Source organism: Oncorhynchus mykiss, chromosome 1 (genome assembly GCF_013265735.2).
Source record: "Oncorhynchus mykiss isolate Arlee chromosome 1, USDA_OmykA_1.1, whole genome shotgun sequence".
NCBI lineage: Eukaryota > Metazoa > Chordata > Actinopteri > Salmoniformes > Salmonidae > Oncorhynchus > Oncorhynchus mykiss.
Window position 1 is genome coordinate 55,269,160 of NC_048565.1, and position 22,124 is coordinate 55,291,283.

General features: G+C 41.7%; 1 protein-coding gene across 3 annotated transcripts in view; it reads left to right on the forward strand.

The window, feature by feature from the left end:
• LOC110532453 (reelin) overlaps window positions 1-22,124 on the forward strand; it is a 296,686-nt gene that overhangs the window by 42,621 nt on the left and 231,941 nt on the right. For all 3 annotated transcript variants that reach the window (XM_036980629.1, XM_036980637.1, XM_036980632.1), the window contains exon 2: window positions 18,605-18,712. In XM_036980629.1, coding sequence (XP_036836524.1) covers window positions 18,605-18,712 — 108 coding nt within the window. The remainder of the gene's footprint in view (window positions 1-18,604; window positions 18,713-22,124) is intronic.

The window sequence follows — 22,124 nt, forward strand, 5'->3', positions numbered from 1 at the left end:
TCTCCCCTTTCCTCCTCCTCCTCCTGTACCTTGCTCATTTCCCAATTCCCACAGCAACTGTTGCCTGTAGTATGATGGACTACAGTACCCATAATGACATGTGTAACACATCCACTTAAAGTAGTCATCTTTGAGCCACATTCTTAAGCCTCATTCTTTGAGACATATCCACGAAGTCAAGTTTCACGCTTAGCTCACAAGTCCTTGACCTGAGTAGCTTTTGTAGAACGCCGTAGCTCTAGTGAGCTGAAACCGTTTTAGTGTTCAAATAGAAGCGGGAGTTTGAACTAGTAATTAGCATGCTGTGATGGAAGTCTTAGTCTCTGTCTAATGATCTGATGAATAATGCTAAAAGCAAACAGCGGTGATTTACTCTCAAAGCCTATCTAAGGTATTGAGAGAGAGTAGCCATTGAGTTGTCACACACACACACACGCACGCACGCACACACGCATTTGCACACACACACACACTATTTGGAACCAGATTCAATGTGAGGAACAGGATATCTGTGAAAGAACTGTGTTTTGTCTACTGCTGTTGAAGGGGTCACTCAGACCCTTAGTCACTCACGCAGGCGTCAGCACTCCTCAAAACAGAAAGTTACACCCCCAGTCTTTTTATGCTTCAAAATAATCTGAAACGACTGTCAGATATTCACCAGACATTCAAAGTCAGTTTTCCCTTTGTGGTTCCAGACGCACGCGTTCATAATGCTCATGAAATCTAATGGTAAACATAAGATGTGTGAGGAGGAGATAGGGCCTGTAGAAGATGGTATTATCTGTATTATAAGACCTGTAGAAGCTGAGGTGTTGTCAGTGATGTGGTTCTGCCACAGCAGCAGATGGCGATGCCAGCAGGGCAGGCTGGTGCCAGCACGGTTACGCAATGGAATGATAGATCTAAGACCCCACCACCCCACCATGGCACCGTATGAACATACTGTACACATGACTGAACATACACATGAACACACACATGAAAACACACATGCAGGCAGGTAGGCAAGCACACACATATTCCACACTGCATAGTTTTTCTACTCCAGCTGTTGCAACTTGTGGTCTCCCTCCACCCAGTGACCAGTTCTCTCCCCACATCCTAGAGGAAATGGATTGTCTCACATTCCCCTGGTGCTGTGCACAGGTGACTGAGTGGGTTTAACCATTTCAGGAAGCTCTGGGGGTAGGAGCACCCCGGCGCTGGAAACAGATGGACAACAGACCAAAACTTCGCTCCCGTGGTCATACTCAATTTCCTGGTCCTTGCTGGAGAACGTGTGTCTGTCTGCCAGTTGGAAATAGGTCAGATGGCCAACTATCTGTATCCAGTCTTCCTCAATCCAGGAAACATGGATGCAACCATGCAGCCATTTGGAAATTAGGGCAGGCCTTGAGATTTTGGTTGGTTTGTAATGAAATTCCACAATGATCGCATTTGAGCTTCTGCTGTACTCTCAATAGAAATGTTACTATTGATTTTATATCTTTGTACCGTTACTTTAGTTTGTGACCTATCCCAGACCAGCTGGATACTGACCAGGATGGAGGCAGGTCTTTGGGTCTAGGGAAGAGGGATTGAGGGAGTGGGAGGGAGGGGAGGCAGCCTTTGGTCGCCTGGGTCTAATAGTAACAGTGGAAAATCTTAGTGACCAAATCTTTCCAACACAATGACAGAACATGAATGTGTTACTGTAAGAATCTGCTAAGTAGGAGGCTGGTCCTCTGCATGGGAAATGAAGGAATAGGACCCAACGGCACCCTAAAAGTCTGTCTGTATAGGTAATGTCTTCTTTTGCTGCAGTAAAGCGTACAGCAACACAGGCGTTGGCAGGGCTGGGGAGGTATGATCTCAGACCAGTCTTAGGTAACAGCATGGCACAGGATTAGTGTTTTACTGCCACAAGACCTGGGTTCAAATACTATTTGAAATAATTGCAGATGCTTTATTTGTGCTTGATTGAGATTGCCTGGCTTAATGGAACGAATCAAATAGTCCCAAAAAGACAAACTCCACCCACATGGAACGCCAGGCAGACTAAAACAAATCCTGGCAGTATTTGAAAGATTTCCATTGATATTTGAACCCAGATCTGGCTGCTGGACAGGAAGGCAGAGTAATCTGAGGGTGTAGCTGTGCATGACAAGGCAGTAGTAGAGGCAGGGTTTAGTCTCACTCCCACTGCTGTAGTTAAATGTCCTTCCAGGATTTGAGTCCCTGCGGCGTACTGTGTTACTGATGGTAGGCTTTGTCACCTTGGTCCCAGCTCTCTGCAGGTCATTCACTAGGTCCCCCCGTGTGGTTCTGGGATTTTTGCTCACCGTTCTTGTGATCATTTTGACCCCACGGGGTGAGACCTTGCGTGGAGCCCCAGATCGAGGGAGATTATCAGTGGTCTTGTATGTCTTCCATTTCCTAATAATTGCTCCCACCGTTGATTTCTTCAAACCAAGTTGCTTACCTATTGCAGATTCTGTCTTCCCAGCCTGGTGCAGGTCTACAATTTTGTTTCTGGTGTCCTTTGACAGATCTTTGGTCTTGGCCATAGTGGAGTTTGGAGTGTGACTGTTTGAGGTTGTGGACAGGTGTCTTTTATACTGATAACAAGTTCAAACAGGTGCCATTAATACAGGCAATGAGTGGAGGACAGAGGAGCCTCTTAAAGAAGAAGTTACAGGTCTGTGAGAGCCAGAAATCTTGCTTGTTTGTAAGTGACCAAATACCTATTTTACACCATAATTTGCAAATAAATTCATTAAAAATCCTACAATGTGATTTTCTGGATTTTTTTTCTCAGTTTGTCTGTCATAGTTGAAGTGTACCTATGGTGAAAATTACAGGCCTCTCTCATATTTTTAAGTGGGAGAACTTGCACAATTGGTGGCTGACTAAATACTTTTTTGCCCCACTGTATGTAGGTATTACAGACTCAGTCAGCGAGAGGTTGAAAATGTCAGTGAAGACACTTGCCAGTTGGTCCGCGCATGCTTTGAGTACCCGTCCTGGTAATGCATCTGTCCCCACAGCTTTGTGAATGTTGACTTGTTTAAAGGTCTTGCTCACATCGGCTACCGAGAGCATTATCACAGTCATCCAGAGGCGCTGGTGCTCTTGTGCGTTCTTTGTAGTCCATAATAGTTTTCAAGCCCTGCCACATCCGACGAGCATCAGAGCCGGTGTCGTAGGATTCAATCTTAATTCTGTATTGACGCTTTGCTTGTTTGATGGTTCATCTGAGGGCAGAGCGGAATTTCTTATAGTTGTCCGGATTAGTGTCCCACTCCTTAAAAGCGGCAGCTCTAGCTTTTAGCTCTATGCGGATGTTGCCCGTAATCAGTGGCTTCTGGTTGGGATATGTACGTATGGTCACTGTGGGGATGACGTCGTCAATGCACTTATTGATGAAGCCGATTTCTGAGGTGGTTTACTCCTCAATGCCTATGGATGAATTCCGGAACATATTCCAGTCTGTGCTAGCAAAACAGTCCTGTATCGTAGCATCCACGCATCTGACCACTTCTGTATTGGGCGAGTCACTGGTACTTCCTGCTTTAGTTTTTGCTTGTAAGGAAGAATCAGGAGGGTAGAATTATGTTTGGATGAGCTTTGTATGCATCTCTGTGTGTGGAGTAAAGGTGGTCTAGAGTTCTTCATGTCCCGTTTGTAGAATAATCGTAATCGTAGGTCATCCATTTTATTTTCCAGTGATTGCGTGTTAGCAAGTAGAATTGATGGCAAGGATCTGAGACTGTTACCCGGAGAGCAGTATATCTTTCTCATCGGACTCGCTAAAGGAAAAAGCTTCTTCCAGTCTGTGGTGAGTAATCCCAGTTCTAATGTCCAGAAGTTATTTCTGGTCATAAGAGACGGTAACAGCAACATTAGGTACAAAACAAGTTAAAAAACAAGTTACAAACATTGCAAAAAAACAAACAAAATAGCACAATTGATTTCGGGCATGTAAAACATCAGCCATCCTCTTCGGTAACAGGCATTCACTATTACATTGGGACCAAAGCCCCACACTGTGACTGTGGGAAACAGAGTGAAATATTAACAGATCATACTTAGGCCAGTAGAGGTGAGGGGAAAATAGAAACACACAAAATAGAAACACACACTGCTTGGCATGGGAACAGGCTCCTAACCAACTCAGACAAAATGTAGACGGTTGCACTGGAATATACAAGCTTTTCTTTTTATGTGTGGTGTTCTCAATCTTTGTTAAGTTAGTGTGTAATGCAGCTCATTGTATTCTATATGTGCTGTGGTCTTATTCTTAATGGTTTGCAGCAGAAATACAGGGCTGTGAAGTGTTATGTAGCTTGCTGTGTTGTTGGTGTATTGTACAGCTAACTGGTTGTGTTATTAGCGTGCCTATCTGTGTGAGCAGGCTGGGTTGGCGCAGAGAGGGATGAAGAGCCTAGGAGGGTAAGGAGAGGAGAGGAGAGGAGAGGAGGAGGCTAGGAGAGGCTAGGAGAGGAGAGGGGGGGTTGGAGAGAAGAGGAGGAGGCTCGGAGATGGTAGGAGAGGAGGGGTAGGAGAAGATATGAGAAGGCTAGGAGACGGTAGGAAAGGAGGCTAGGTGAGGCTAGGAGAGGAGAGAAGGGGGTGGGAGAGGAGGAGGCTAGGATAGGAGAGCAGAAGAGAGGAAGAAGAAGAATTACGATAGGAGAGGCTTGTAGAGGGTAGGGCGGCCCCAAGCCCATCAATAGTTGAGGAGCTGGAGGCTCAGGAGCTCAAGAACACCAGTCGTTTGTGTCTGTAATGTGGCGTAGCACATCACTACTTTAATGCTACATCCTGCAGTACAGCGCCAAGAGAAAGGAAAGGGAAAGGGGAGACCTAGTCAGTTGTACAACTGCATGCCTTCAACTGAAATGTGTCTTCCGCATTTAACCCAACCCCTCTGAATCAGAGAGGTGCGGGGGCTGCCATAATCGACATCCATGTCTTCGGCGCCCGTAGAACATACTGAAGGCAGTGTACTGGACTGGTGTATATCAGGTAAATAAGGGACATGTGGGCGGTCCATTTCACCGACACTTAATCTGAACAGGAGCACAGAAAGGTTCTACTATGGAAGAAGTGGAGGAGAATAGAGGGATGAGAGGGAAGATAACTGGAGAGCTCTGGATCACAGTAGAACAGAGCCCTGCTGAGGGAGTGAGTGAGTGAGTGAGTGAGTGAGTGAGTGAGTGAGTGAGTGAGTGAGTGAGTGAGTCAGTGAGTGAGTGAGTGAGTGAGTGAGTGAGTGAGTGAGTGAGTGAGTGAGTGAGTGAGTGAGTGAGTGAGTGAAAAAACACACCAGGCCTCACCCTACTGATATCAAATGTTTACTGTTTGCTGATGATCTGGTGCTTCTGTCCCCAACCTACAGCAGCACCTAGATATTATGTCAGACCTGGGTCCTGACAGTAAATCTCGGTAAGACCAAAATAATGGTGTTCCAAAAAAGGTCCAGTCGCCAGGACGACAAATACCAGACACCATTGCCCTGCAACACAAAAAAACTATACATACCTCGGCTTTAACATCAGCGCCACAGGTAACTTCCACAAAGTTGTGAACGATCTGAGAGACAAGGCTGGAAGGGACTTCTATGCCATCAAAGGGAACATAGAACTTGACATACCAATTAGGATCTGTCTAAACCCTTTATGGTTGTGAGGCCTGGGGTCTGCTCACCAACCAAGAATTCACAAAATGGGACAAACACCAAACTGAGACACTCCATGCAGAATTCTGCAAAAATATCCTCAGTGCACAATGTAAAACACCAAATAATGCAAGCAGAACAAATTAGGCCAAACCAAATCATGGGAAAACAAAAATATAATTACTTGACACATTGGAAAGAATTAACAAAAAACAGAGCAAACTAGATCACAAGTAGGCCCTAAACAGATTGTTCACAGCGGCAGAATACCTGACCACTGTGACTGACCAAAATTAAGGAAAGCTTTGACTATGTGAGCATAGCCTTGCTATTGAGAAAGTCCGCAGTAGGCAGACCTGGCTCTCAAGAGAAGACAGGCTATGTGCACACGGCCCACAAAATTAGATGAACCTGAGCTGCACTTACTAACCTCCTGCCAAATGTATGACCATATTAGAGACAAATATTTCCTTCAGATTACACAGACCCACAAAGAATTAAAAAACAAACCCAATTTTGAAATACCACAGTGTGCCATCACAGCAGCAAGATTTGTGACCTGTTGCCAAAAGAAAAGGGCAACCAGTGAAGAACAAACACCATTTTAAATACAACCCATAGTTATGTTTATTTATTTTCCCTTTTGTACTTTAACCATTTGCACATAATATGACATTTGAAATGTCTTTATTATTTTGGAACTTTTGTGAGTGTAATGTTTACTGACATTTTTTGTATTGTTTATTTCACTTTTGTTTTTTTATGTATTTCACTTGCTTTAGTAATGGCAATCAGTCAATCATTTTCTGACAGATGTTTGTGAAGTGCATATCACAGCAGTATAACAAATTGTGTATATTAATCACTTAAGATCTTTCTCTCTCTAGTTCTCTTCTCCCTCTACTATATCTCTCTCTGTCTCTATCTTTCTCCGTCGCTCTCTCTCCACCCTTACACCTTGTACTTTGTAGCAGAACTGATCCCTCTTGACACCCCCACATGGAATGCTTAGCTTAACAATTCCACAGAGATATTTGGCTGAACCATGCAAACATCTGCTTCGTCTACACACACATGTACGCACACACACACAAATACACTCAGGTCTTGGATATTGTTATTCCTCTTGGCCCAGAGAAGACCAGTCAGAGATGAAGTATGGGCAGGAATGTTAAGGCTACCTTCAAAGGCCTTCCACCCTGCTCTTTAGATATATGAAGTTTGTGTGTGTGTGTGTGTGTGTGTGTGTGTGTGTGTGTGTGTGTGTGTGTGTGTGTGTGTGTGTGTGTGTGTGCGTGTGCGTGTGCGCGTGCGTGCGCGTGCGTGTGTGTGTGTGCGTGTGTGTGTGTGTGTGTGTGCTGTATCACTCCTCTCTCACCCATGGATGGAATGGACTAGACACATAAGCCGTTAAGATCAGATCTTACCTGTCAGGGGATTCAGACACACACACACACAGAATCCCTGTCTAAATAATGCAGATCTTGCATCGGTATTGATCGAAGCGCTAGTCTCTATGGACTACTACTCCACTACCCCATATCTCCCTTCCATCCCTCCATCCACCCATCTCCATCCTCGCTTCCCCATCCATCTCCCTGGGCCTCTGTTCTTGTTTTAACGCGTAACCCTCCCCCTCCGCTCATTCCCCTCTACATCAAACAGACTTCAGGTACCGCTGCTGTGAAGGAGTAGAAAATGCATGCAGAGGTATTAGAGAAGAGCACTATTAACACAGTTATATGAATGAGAGGGAGGGAGAAAGGGAAAGAGAGGAGAGAGAGTGAGAAAATCCCTTTCAACAAACTCTGATGTTGGAGAGGTGGATGTGTGTGTATGTGGGGGTGGGGGAGTGGAGTGGATAACCTCAGAATGCAGGTCATGTAGAATGTAGAAACTAGCACATGTGTGGGGGAGAAAATCAGTATAAGTATGATGGTTGCTTGTGATTGTGAATGTGAGAGCATTTTGAATGCACTACTTTCCTGAGCTGCGATGTAATAGTTGTGTTGTACACTATATATTGAATATCATAAATATAATGCTTTCCAACACACACTGGAATTGAAATTATACCCTCCCTAGGAAACACTGGCTTTTCCCTCAACCATTACATTACCATTACATACTAGATAGACTTGTGAAGTTGAAAATAGATAGGTAAATACGGTACAGAAAAGTACTATGGTTCAGCTACAGTATATTGAAAAGCAGCAGTCAATGGTGGTATGATTGCAGTATATAGGGACAGGAGTGGTATGATTATAGTATATAGGTACAGGTAATGGCATGATTACAATATACAAAGACAGGTGTTGGTATGATTACTGTATATAGGGACGGGTAGTGTTATGATTACAGTATGTATGCACAGGTGTTGGTATAATTACAGTATATATGTACAGGTGTTGGTATAATTACAGTATATATGTACAGGTGGTGGTATGATTACAGTGTATAGGGACGGGTAGTGGTATTATTACAGTATATATGAACAGGTGTTGGTATGATTACAGTATATACGGACGGGTAGTGGTTTTATTAAAGTATATATGTTCAGGTGACAATATGATTACAGTATATATGTACAGGTGTTGTTATAATTACAGTATATTTGAACAGGTGGTGGTATTATTACAGTATATATGAACAGGTGTTGTTATAATTACAGTATATTTGAACAGGTGGTGTTATGATTACAGTATATTTGAACAGGTGGTGGTATTATTACAGTATATATGAACAGGTGTTGTTATAATTACAGTATATTTGAACAGGTGGTGTTATGATTACAGTATATATGTACAGGTGTTGTTATAATTACAGTATATTTGAACAGGTGGTGGTATTATTACAGTATATATGAACAGGTGTTGTTATAATTACAGTATATTTGAACAGGTGGTGTTATGATTACAGTATATATGTACAGGTGTTGTTATAATTACAGTATATTTGAACAGGTGGTGGTATTATTACAGTATATATGAACAGGTGTTGTTATAATTACAGTATATTTGAACAGGTGGTGTTATGATTACAGTATATATGTACAGGTGTTGTTATAATTACAGTATATTTGAACAGGTGGTGGTATTATTACAGTATATATGAACAGGTGTTGTTATAATTACAGTATATTTGAACAGGTGGTGTTATGATTACAGTATATATGTACAGGTGTTGTTATAATTACAGTATATTTGAACAGGTGGTAGTATTATTACAGTATATATGAACAGGTGTTGGTATGACTACTGTATATAGGGACGGGTAGTGGTATTATTACAGTATATATGAACAGGTGTTGGTATGATTACAGTATATAGGGACGGGTAGTGGTATGACTACAGTATATAGGGACAGGTGTTGGTATGATTACAGTATATAGGGACGGGTAGTGGTATTATTACAGTGTATAGGGACAGGTGTTGGTATGATTACTGTATATAGGGACGGGTTGTGGTATTATTACAGTGTATAGGGACAGATGTTGGTATAATTACTGTATATAGGGACGGGTAGTGGTATGATTACAGTATATAGGGACAGGTGTTGGAATGATTACTGTATATAGGGACGGGTGTTGGTATGATTACTGTATAGAGGGACGGGTAGTGGTATGAATACAGTGTATAGGGAAAGGTGTTGGTATGATTACTGTATAGAGGGACGGGTAGTGGTATTATTACAGTGGATAGGGACAGGTGTTGGTATGATTACTGTATATAGGGATGGGTAGTGGTTTTATTACAGTATATAGGAACATGTGTTGGTATGATTACTGTATATAGGGATGGGTAGTGGTTTTATTACAGTATATAGGGACATGTGTTGGTATGATTACTGTATATAGGGACTGGTAGGGATTTTGTTACAGTATATATGTTCAGGTGATAGTATAATTACAGTATATATGAACAGGTGGTGGTATGATTACTGTATTTAGGGATGGGTAGTGGTATTATTACAGTGTATAGTGACAGGTGTTGGTATGATTACTGTATATAGGGACAGGCAATGGTATGATTACAGTATGTATGTACAGGTTTTGGCTTAATTACAGTATATAGGGACAGGTGTTGGTATGATTACTGTGTATAGGGACGGGTAGTGGTATGATTACAGTGTATAGGGACGGGTAGTGGTATGATTACAGTATGTATGTTCAGGTGTTGGTATAATTACAGTATATATGAACAGGTGGTGGTATGATTACCCTATTTAGGGATGGGTGTTGGTATGATTACTGTATATACGGACAGGTAGTGGTTTTATTAAAGTATATATGTTCTGGTGACAGTATGATTACAGTATATACGGACAGGTAGTGGTTTTATTAAAGTATATATGTTCAGGTGACAATATGATTACAGTATATATGAACAGGTGTTGGAATGATTACTGTATTTAGGGACGGGTAGTGGTATGATTACAGTATATAGGGACATGTGTTGGTATGATTACTGTACATAGGGACTGATAGGGATTTTATTACAGTATATATGTTCAGGTGACATTATGATTACAGTATGTATGAACAGGTGTTGGTATAATTACTGTATATATGAACAGGTGTTGGTATGATTACTGTATATAGGGACAGGCGTTGGTGTGATTACAGTATGTATGTACAGGTGTTGGATTAATTAAAGTATATAGGGACAGGTGTTGGTATGATTACTGTATATAGGGACGGGTAGTGGTATGAATACAGTGTATAGGGACAGGTGTTGGTATGATTACTGTACATAGGGACGGGTAGTGGTATGATTACTGTACATTGGGACGAGTAGTGGTGTTATTACAGTGTATAGGGACAGGTGTTGGTATGATTACTGTATATAGGGACGGGTAGTGGTATTATTACAGTGTATAGGGACAGGTGTTGGTATGATTACTGTATATAGGGACAGGCGTTGGTATGATTACAGTATGTATGTACAGGTGTTGGATTAATTACAGTATATAGGGACAGGTGTTGGTATAATTACAGTATATAGGGACGGGTAGTGGTATTATTACAGTAAATAGGGACAGGTGTTGGTATTATTACAGTATATAGGGGCAGGTGTTGGTATGATTACTGTATATAAGAACAGGCATTGGTATGACTACGGTACGTATGTACAGGTGTTGTTATAATTATAGTATATATGTACAGGTGTAGGTATGATTACAGTGTATAGGGACAGGTGTTGGAATGATTGCTGTATATAGGGATGGGTAGTGGTGTTATTACAATTTATAGGGACAGGTGTTGGTATGATTACTGTATATAGGGATGGGTAGTGGTTTTATTACAGTATATAGGGACAGGTGTTGGTATGATTACTGTATATAGGGACGGGTAGTGTTATGATTACAGTTTATAGGGACAGGTGTTGGTATGATTACAGTGTATAGGGACATATGTTGGTTTGATTACTGTATATAGGGACTGGTAGGGATTTTAATACAGTATATATGTTCAGATGACAGTATGATTACAGTATGTATGAACAGGTGATGGTATAATTACAGTATATATGAACAGGTGATGGTATAATTACAGTATATGGATGGGTAGTGTTATGATTACAGTATATAGGAAAAGGTGGTGTTATGATTACAGTAAATAGACCCAGGTGATGGTACAATTACAGTATATGTGGACAGGTGTTGGTATGATTACAGTATATAGGGACAGGAGTGGTATGATTACTGTATATAGGGACAGGAGTGGTATTATTACAGTATATAGGGACAGGTAATATTATGATTACAGTATATAGGGATAGGTGGTGGTGGTATGATTACAATGTATAGGGACAGGTGTGGTATGATTACAGTAGTTATAGACAGATGGTGGTATGATTACAGTATATATGGACAGTTATTGTTATGATTACAGTATATAGGGATAGGTGGTGGTGGTATGATTACAATGTATAGGGACAGGTAAAGGTATGATTACAGTATATAGGGAATGGTGTTGGTTTTATTACAGTATTTATAGACAGGTGGTGGTATGATTACATAATATTACAGATGGGTGTATAAGTACAGCAAATAGGGACAGGTGTTGGTATGATTACAGTATATGGACGGGTAGTGTTATGATTACAGTATATATGGACAGGTAGTATTGTGATTACAGTAAAAGGTGGTGGTATGATTACAGTAAATAGACCCAGGTGGTGGTACAATTACAGTATATATTGACAGGTTGTGGTAGAATTACAGTGTATATGGACAGGTTCTGGTATGATTACAGTATATATGGACAGGTAGTGTTGTGTTACAGTATATAGGGACTGGTAATATTATGATTACAGTATATATGAATAGGTGGTGTTTGTATGATTACAATGTATGATTGTAAGGTTAAGGTATGATTACAGTATATAGGGACAGGTAGTGTTATGATTACAGTATATAGGGACAGTTAATGGTATTATTACAGTATATAGGGACAGTTAGTGGTATTATTACAGTATTTTAGGGACAGTTAGTGGTATTATTACAGTATACAGGGACGGGTGTTGGTATGATTACAGTATATATGGACCGGTGTTGATATGATTACAGTATATAGGGAAAGTATGTTGTATGATTACAGTTTATAGGGACAGTATGTTGTATAATTACAGTTCATAGGGATAGGTGGTTATGGTATTATTACAGTTTATAGGGACAGGTGTTGGTATGATTACAGTATATAGAGAAAGTATGTTGTATGATTACAGTTCATAGGGATAGGTGGTGGTGGTATTATTACAGTATATAGGGATAGGTAGAGGTATGATTACAGTATATATGGACAGTTCATGGTATTATTACAGTATATAGGGACAGGTGTTGGTATGATTACAGTATATAGAGAAAGTATGTTGTATGATTACAGTTCATAGGGATAGGTGGTGGTGGTATTATTACAGTATATAGGGATAGGTAGAGGTATGATTACAGTATATAGGGACAGTTCATGGTATTATTACAGTATATAGATTTATGATTACATAATTTAGATTTATGATTACAAACAGTATACAGGGACAGGTGTTGGTATGACTTCAGTATATAGGGAAAGTATGTTGTATGATTACAGTTTATAGAGTAGGTGGTGGTGGTATTATTACAGTATATTGGGACAGGTAGATTTATGATTACAAACAGTATACAGGGACAGGTGTTGGTATGACTTCAGTATATAGGGAAAGTATGTTGTATGATTACAGTTTATAGAGTAGGTGGTGGTGGTATTATTACAGTATATTGGGACAGGTGTTGGTATGATTATAGTATATATGGACAGGGGTTGGTATGATTACAGTATATAGGTCACATATTGTGTTATGATTACAGTATATAGGTCACATATTGTGTTATGATCACAGTATATAGGTCACATATTGTGTCATGATTACAGTATATAGTGACATGTGTTAAAACAGATCCATATGAGTAGATGTGAGTAGAGTTGGGGATATGCGTCACTTTAAACTTACATCCAGTCATTTGCCAGCATACGAAAAGTATTCAATATATATCCAACGGTATGCAGGACAGTGGAGGATGTTTAGTACTAAAAGCTGTTTTTGTCTAAAAGCCAGGAGAGAGCTGGACGGAGACATGTTGGGTTTGGGGTTTTGTTTCTTTTTTTTTATACATACCAATTCTACTATTAAAAAATCGTATTTGATCAGATAATTTCTCCTTATTTATTTCTTACATTTATTCCAAAATGTGCCTCCTCTTTGCAATCACGCACTTAGGTGATATTGCAAAAAATGTGGCAAAGAATTAAACTTTTTGTCCTGGACACAAAGCGTTATGTTTTAACTTAAATCGGTTGAAAATCCATGGCAAAACTTGAAAATGGCTGTCTAGCAATGATCAACAACCAACTTGACAGAGCTTGAAGAATTAAAAAAATAATAATGAGCAAATATTGTATGATCCAGGTGTTGAAACCTCTTAGAGACTTACCCAATAATACTTACAGCGGTTATCGAGACAGGGAGGAGAGAGAGGGATGAGAGAGTGGGATGAGAGAGGGAGGAGAGAGGGGGAAGAGACAGGGAGGAGAGACGGGAAGAAGAGACAGGGAGGAGAGAGACGAGTATCCAGAGAGGAGCAGAGCATGTCCAATTTGACTGGAGTGTGGAGAAAGATTAACAAAGGCTGGAGTGGGAAGATTGGGAGAGAGACAAGGGGAGAGATGAGGAGTGAGACAGGAAGGAGCGAGAGGGAGAAAAGACAGGGAAGAGAGAGGAAGGAGAGAGAGGGAGGGGAAAGAGGGAGGAGAGAGAGGGAGGAGAGAGAGAGAGGGTGGGGAGAGAGGGATGACAGACATGGAGGAAAGAGAGGGAGGAAAGAGAGGGAGAAGAGAGAGGGAGGAGAAGGAAGGAAGAAGGAGAGGGAGGAGAGACATGGATGTGTGAGACAGATGAGAAAGAGGGAGGAGAGACGGGGAGGAGCGAGAGGAGAGAGGGGGAGGAGAGAGTGGGAGGAGAGACAGGGAGGAGAGAGAAGGGAGGAGAGACAGGGATGAGAGATGAGAGAGGGTGTGGAGAGAGGGGGAGGAGAGAGAGAGAGAGAGAGGGAGTGGAGAGAGAGAGAGGGGGGGAGGAGAGAGAGAGAGATGACAGACATGGAGGAAAGAGATGGAGAAGAGAAAGAGAGAAGAGAGAGGGATGAGAGAGAGGGAGGAGAAGGAGGGAAGAAGGAGAGGGAGGACAGTCATGGGTGAGAGAGACAATGGGTGAGAGAGACAATGAGAAAGAGGGAGAAGCGACAGGCAGGAAAGACAGGGAGGAGAGACAGGGAGGAGAGAGAGGAGAGAGTGGAAGGAGAGAGAGGAGAGAGTGGGTGGAGAGAGTGGGAGGAGAGACAGGGAGGAGAGAAAGTGGGTGTGTAGCATCCCCAGTGGCTCTGCAAGTGCGGAGAGGATATTCTCTGCTGCTGGCCTGCTCTCCAAGCACCATTGCATGACCCTGAAGCCACAGACACAGGCCAAACTCCTGTTTCTAAAAATTAATTCAAAGGCACTGTAGACTGAGCCTAATAAGGCATTTTTTGATTAATTTGTATTTACGTCCAAGTATGCGCAATGTATAGACTATAGTGATTTAATACAATGAAATGGTGTTTAAAAGCTGAGTGTTTTATGTCCCTACCAGCCTATTGTGTCACACTCACAATTGCTTCAACATATATTTCTTTGTAGGCTATAGCCTTGAAATAATTGAAATAATGTATTCTAAATAATTAATTGTCTTTCCTTCGTAGGCTCCCTCTCTGGCTCCTGACCTATTTAGAGTGTTTATATGCTGTTTAATATGACATATAGCCTATCTGAAATGGTGTGCACTCCTTACATTCACCCTTTCATGTTTACTTTTCTTTCAAATCAAATGGTTTGGTTTCAATACTTCAAAACCAAATTGTAGGTTTCAGGTAGTCACAAAAAATAGATGGGTTTTGGTTAAATTGTGATTTTAATGAATGGAGGGAATTTGAAGAGCTTGTTTTTCTTTCTGTGAGCGTGGGGCGGTTTTTAGCGGAGTGGTTGGAAAGGACATGGAGCAATGAGTGGGATTTCCAACAGGGAGGAGAGAGAGTGAGGAAAGAGATGAGGGGACAGACAGGGAGGAGTAGTGCCTGATTAATGCAGGGGCTGAAGCCCCTAGTCCATGGCCTGTGGGTGGCCCAAGAGGAAGGAATGAGATGTTTGACAAGCAGGGACCCATGTGGGTAACTGGTGGGCCCTGCTTGAATGGGTGACTGATTAATAAAAAATGTAAATATACTAAACAAAAACAATGAAGGTGTTGGTCCCATCTTTCAATAGATTAAATTAAAGATCCCAGAAATATTCGATATGCACAAAAATATTATTTCTCAAAAATGTTGTGAAGAAATGTGTTTACATCCCTGTTAGTGAACAATTCTCCTTTACCAAGATAATCCATCCACCTGACAGGTGTGGCATATTAAGAAGCTTTTTAAACACAATGATCATTTCACAGGTGCACCTTGTGCTGGTGACAATTAAAGGCCACTCTAAAATGTGCAGTTTTGTCACACAACACAATGCCACAGATGTCTCAAGTTTTGAGGGAGCGTGCAATTGGCATGCTGACTGCAGGAATGTCCATTAGAGCTGTTGTCAGAGAATTGAATATTTATTTCTCTACCGTAAGCCATCCCCATTATCATTTTAGAGAATTTGCCAATACGTCCAACCGGCCTCACAACTGCAAACCACGTCTAACCACGCCAGCCCAGGACCTCCACATCTGGCTCTTCACCTGTAGGTTCGTCTGAGACCAGCCACACAGACAGCTGATGAAACTAAGGATTATTTCTGTTTGCAATAAAGCCCTTTTGCGGAGAAACACTCCTTCTGATTGGCTGTGCCTGGCTCTCCAGTGGGTGGGCCTATGCCCTCCCAGGCCCCATGGCTGCGCCCCTTGCCCAGTCATGTGAAATCTATAGATCAGGGCCTAATTCATGTATTTCAATTGACTGTTTTCCTTATATGAACTATAACTCGTTGAAATTGGCCCATGTTAAAAATTTATATTTTTGTCAGTATAAAGGACTACCTTTCAACTAGGGTCATGAAGTCCACCACAGGAACCACTAGCGTCCGTAGACCGAGACAGACAGAGACAGATAGACATACAGACAGACATGAGGCCACAGAAGTTTGCTTCCCCAAATTCCCCACACCTAAACAGACCCAGATGGTATTACACTACGAGTCTCAGTCTCTCATCCTTCACCCAGTTCCATAACAAACTGAGGTGGAATCCCGGGTCAGCTTTGGTTCCTCTCTCTTTCTTCTTTAACATACAGAACCCAGCCAGGCACATATTCATTTTGGGAGTGTACTGTATTCCTTTAGTGCCTTCGTTTTCCCCTCGTTGCCATAGGATCTGTCTGGTTGGCACCAGGCCAAGCCATGAGCCACAAAGTCAGTGATGCTAGTTGTTTTTACCCCAGTGATGTAGCTATGTAGTCCTGTGGTGTTTTTATGTCAATGATGTAGTGCTGTGGTCCAGTCAGTCAATAGTCGTCTAGTCCAGTGATGTTTTACACTAGTGATGTAATCGTGTAGTTGTGTGGTCCTGTGGTCCTGTCACTCAATAGTCATGTAGTCCAAAGATATTTTCTTGCAGTGAAGTTGTCCTGTGGTGTTTTAAATTAATCGATATAGTCCTGCTGTGGCTAGTGAGGTTTTACAGTAACTCCAGTAATGTAGTCTTGTGGTACTGTGGTCCTGTCAATCAGAATTAGATTTATACAGAAAACCAATAGCTAGTTAACCTGCTGGATACACTGTTGATCGACTTTCTGCTCCTCGGGACTACACTGTGGCTACCTGGCATAGATTGCCTAGTCCCTGAGTAACACCATCATCAAAGTCCTTTCGTTGACTCATCAATAAGGATCTTTGATTTCCCCAGCAGGTATACTGTGGTAGATCACGCTGTGGAAGAGTGGGTGGTTAGACCAGATAACAAAACACTCCTAGTATGTGACTCAGACCTCCACAGAGACCAGAAAGCCATTCTCCCTATGCTGCCGTAGTCTTATTTCTTGAGTGGAGTAACATTTGTCATAGTTGGCATCTGTAACTGGGTGCAACCCCCACCTCCGGAACATCCCAGCACCTGCACTCACCTCTGTGCCCCCACCTCTCTTCCGGCTTTTCCGTGTCTCCCTCTCCCTTCCCTCTCTCCCATACAAATATTGTTATTTATACAACCCCCTGCCTCCCTTAGGGTACTCCTTCTCACCTTACACCCTTTACCCTCTACCCCTCCCCCTCTCTAATTGCCAGACCCTCGTGAACACCTGTGCTCTGTGCTCGTTAGGCTCGTTAGCAGCAGGGAGAGTGTTAAAGGTGGTGGTGGGCATGTTCTCTGCCAGATAGATACACATCACACTGGCTAATTATCTAGCATCAGTATGTAGTCTGCTGTATGTTACTGGAGAGGTGGGCCTGTGTTTGTAGGATTTCTATCATAATAATTACAGGACTAGGACTTAGTGTTGATGTTGATGTTGATCCTTGATCTTGTAAGTAATTAGCATATACAGTCATTGGTGATTAAGATACTTTGCAGGGAGGTAATGCAATTAGAGCCATACCTCAGGTTTGAGTGTTTCATATTATCTTCATATTATCTTGCTTGCGATAGTGCTCGCCAGAATGTAGTCCTTAAAACCAGAAATGAGTAACCTCTGGTTCCTTCAGCCCTTTCTATGGGGAAAAGTAATAGGGAAAGAATGGGAATATGGGATAAACGCAAAAAAATATTGTCTGAGGTTAACAGGCTTAGGAGATCTGAAATGTTTGTTTCTGTGAGATAATATCAGTCAGTTAACATGACCTTTATGAATTATGAAGTTTTTATGTTGTGTTCTATGATAATATCAGTCAGTTAACGTGAGCTTTATGTTGTGTTCTATGATAATATCAGTCAGTTAACATGACCTTTATGTTTTGTTCTATGATAATATCAGTCAGTTAACATGACCTTTATGTTGTGTTCTATGATAATATCAGTCAGTTAACATGATCTTTATGAATTATGAAGCCTTTATCTGTATTATGTACTTGTTTTTACTGCATACTGTAAATGCTTCAAATTTCACAAAATGTACATTTTTAGCTGATGAAGATTATTTCATAGAACAAGCTTATTTTTACCACATACCTTATTTTTGGCATCTATTTTCACCATAGGCTTGGCCAACAAGTTACTTCCTACAAAAAAAAGACATTACTAGTGTTCTCTATTCCAACACGTTGTTATGAATTTACTACTTTGCCTGTTGCTTGTTTCTTTGTGTGTTTATTCCAATGTGTGTGAGTGTTTGAAGAAAGATGACCAGATAACTGCAGTGCTTCTCTTACTTCACACTCTTGTTTCGGTCTCTCCACAGTGACTGTCTCCACCAGTGTGTATTTTGATGGTCTGCTGGTGACCGGTCTCTACACGTCCACTCCTGTCCAGTCTGCTCCTATCCCTGCTCCTGCTGCCTTCGGCTTCGGTGAGTCAACCTATCAGTTCTGGACATCCTCAGTAACAATATGATAACCAACGAATGACATCTACTATGAAGCTTAGACCTAAAAGATGAACAATCAGTCGAAAATTCCATAGTGGACTATTATATGATTTCCTTTTCTTGATCAGAAGTTACTGGCAAATCACCCCCCCCCCCCCCCCCCCCATGGTTACAGAACAGTGCAAAAATGAATGAAAGGAAACCACTTTAGTGTATTAAGATCCCAGGTTCTCCCAGTCCCTCCTCCACAGGCCTCTGATCCCAGTCCAGACTCAGTCAGACGGCTCACAACCCAAAGAACACACACAGGGCGTCAGACATGCTATGATGGATGAGACTGGGGTTGAGTCTAGGGTTGATGTGGCCTGGGGTTGGGGTTGATACACTCTTGCTGTTTGATTGTAGAATGAAGGGAAAGGAGATCTGTCCATAGAGGGGGAAATACCAGAGGTACTATATGTTCTGTTAAATTATGTGGGAAGTACATTCTAAACCACAGATGAAGTTGGAACAATGGAAAATAGAGAAAGAGATCATACTGACTGACTATAGTATGACAATTAATCAGGACAATTTGTCCTGTACACCATTCAGCTGGTGTACAGGACAAGCAGTCACATGTATACAAAAGGTCATGCAGTTTTTCTTAGGAACTACTTTTGGGATATTCCAAAGATTGGATTATGGGAAGTTCTGTGAAAACATGCCTGTAATGTCATAGCTTTATCTCTACCATCAGCATTAGCCATGGGCATGAAGTTCAGTGAAAAAATTTAATGGCTGGAATCTGTGATGTAATAGCTGTATAGCTACCATTGGTGTTTACTGGGCATGGGTTTGACATTTTTTTAGAAAAGGTCAGGGACTGAATTCTTGCTTACTTACTAATTCATCGTCTTTGTGCCTGCTGGCGCTTGAGGCTGAAATGATAGGACTCCAATTCTGACCATCTAAAGCCTGTTTTGCAGCCTAACTGATTTATAGGACTGAATTCACAGGAATCCCATGTACATAGTTAATCAATTTGGTCTAACAGAGAAACTCAGTTGTAAGAAATGTAACGCAGTAATGATAATATAGTCTATGAGTTGAACTGAGAAGGTGCCTAAATTGAGATATCAGCGGATGGGAAGCCCAGTGTGCCAGGATGGAGGTCTCCTGTGGCCATAATGGACCCACACAGAGAGCAGGGCTCCAGTCCCAGAACTGTGCCCAAACTGTCCACTCTATCTTTTACTCTGCCACTGGAGTTCTTTACAATTTGCAACCCTGATTTTGGGGAAGGCATCCAAGCTTTGGGCCTCCAACATTAAGTCACCTTTGCTTCACAGAGACTAATTGAGCTGTGACTCATTCATTTGAAGAATGTGTGGACAAACTGGCAGACTGATGGGTAGCTGCCCATTCTGCCAGTCTCATCCTCAACCGGAAAAATTCAAGAGTGGTAGTCACTAGACTACTCAGTCATCCACTCTAGTTTCAGCTGAAGAGCTCTGCTGGGGCCAGAGTTGATCAAATTTTTTGGCAATTGTATTCCGGCTTCTCTATAAAACAAAGTAGCCTATCACCGGCCCAGATTCAAACACCAAGGCAAAGAAGGTTGATCAAAGCAGAATGAAGGCGGGATCTGCATTGAATAGCAATGGCTATTGGGAATTCATTTTCTGATTTGGCTTTGTTCAAGTTTATTTGACTGTGAATCTGTGCGTGATAGTAGGCTGTCAGTTCGCGATTGTGCAGATTGAAAATGGGCCAGCTTGTATGCGCATGATGCGCTGTTGAAGGTTATAAAATTAGGGTCTGTAAGGTCATGAAAATACATTTATTTCATCATTTTTGTAATGTATTTCATGAAGGAACACTTAAATATTAGCCAATCAATCAATGAAAAATCGACCTATCAGCCATCATCAGAATGACCCTTCAGTGCGTGTCTGTGTGTGCTGCATGTGTGCCAGTGAGAATCAAGAATCAAGGTCGATGTCGCCTTCTTCCCACTAAATAAATCTGCACTGTTGAAAAACTGGGATTCCCCTCTATTAAACAGTAGCCATGTAATTGTGACAACGTAGCGTAACTGACAAATTACTTGATGTGCATAGATCTCCCCTGAAACAAATACAGTGGGGCAAAAAAAGTATTTAGTCAGCCACCAATTGTGCAAGTTCTCCCACTTAAAAAGATGAGAGAGGCCAGCATTACAAAGCATTATTCTAGGCATGAAGATCATTGAGTTACAAAGCAAAGCATGAACATAACAGACCTACAAAGGAAGCTCACAGGAGAAACAATTCACGCAGCATTATTCCATGGGCCAGATAGAGGAGAAGAGAGAGAACAAACAGACCTTCATACCATTTATTGCAGATCTGACTTGTTTCTATTCAAAATCAATTTTTGACCAATCCACAGACCAAGCCAAAGGTAATACTGTAATAACTAAATCGGATCCAATCGGATCGAACCAGCCAACGTCCATCTGTGTGTGATGACCTGAGGGGGATGGGCTGGGTGCAATAGAGAGAAGACAGCATTCCTGAGAGGACAATTCCATAAAATGTCATAAGAGTTCACTCAGAACTACTACAAGTAATCACAGAGATCATACATCCATGTACTGAACCAAATACACAAAGAAACACAGGTAGACACATACACACAAACACAGAAATGCTGCCATTCCTATTTATATCACTCCCTCTGAAAAACAATACACCACGGCCACACTACATTCGCTTTTGAGCCTGAACCTTTACTGGGATGTAAGAACTCAACACCCACTCATTGTCAGATTAGCAAGAGTGTGACGGGGAGGCAGAGGTGCCAGTTTGGGCGGGACTGTAGTGTGTATCTAACTGTGACATTGCTTTCCGAGTCATTATACACACTCTGGGATCCTATATAGAATTGAATCACTTCTGTTTAATTATTTGTGTGTGTGTGTGTGTGTGTGTGTGTGTGTGTGTGTGTGTGTGTGTGTGTGTGTGTGTGCATGTGTGTGTGTGTGTGTGCATGTGTTTGAGTGACAGAGGTACCAGTTAGGGCAGACTGCAGTATGCCAATACCATGGTTATATGGCCTCTGGTTTGAGCCTTGTGTGTGTGTGACATGGGGTTAGCTTAGTGCTTAAAACTACAATCTGGGATTTATATTTCACCCAAACAGCAGCCCTGTCATTTAAACTGGGAGATTCGGCTGGAGAAATGTAAATTATAACTCATAAAAATGTATAAAAATGCCTGTAAATATCCAATGTAGTGCCTTTAACTCCTACTGTATGTAGAGCTGAGCTGAGGTCCAGGCTCTTGCGCTAGCCCATGGGTGGCTGGCTGACCACAGCACTTTATGGTGTAGTAATTAGCATGCTACGCTACCTCTGCTCTATGGTTATCTA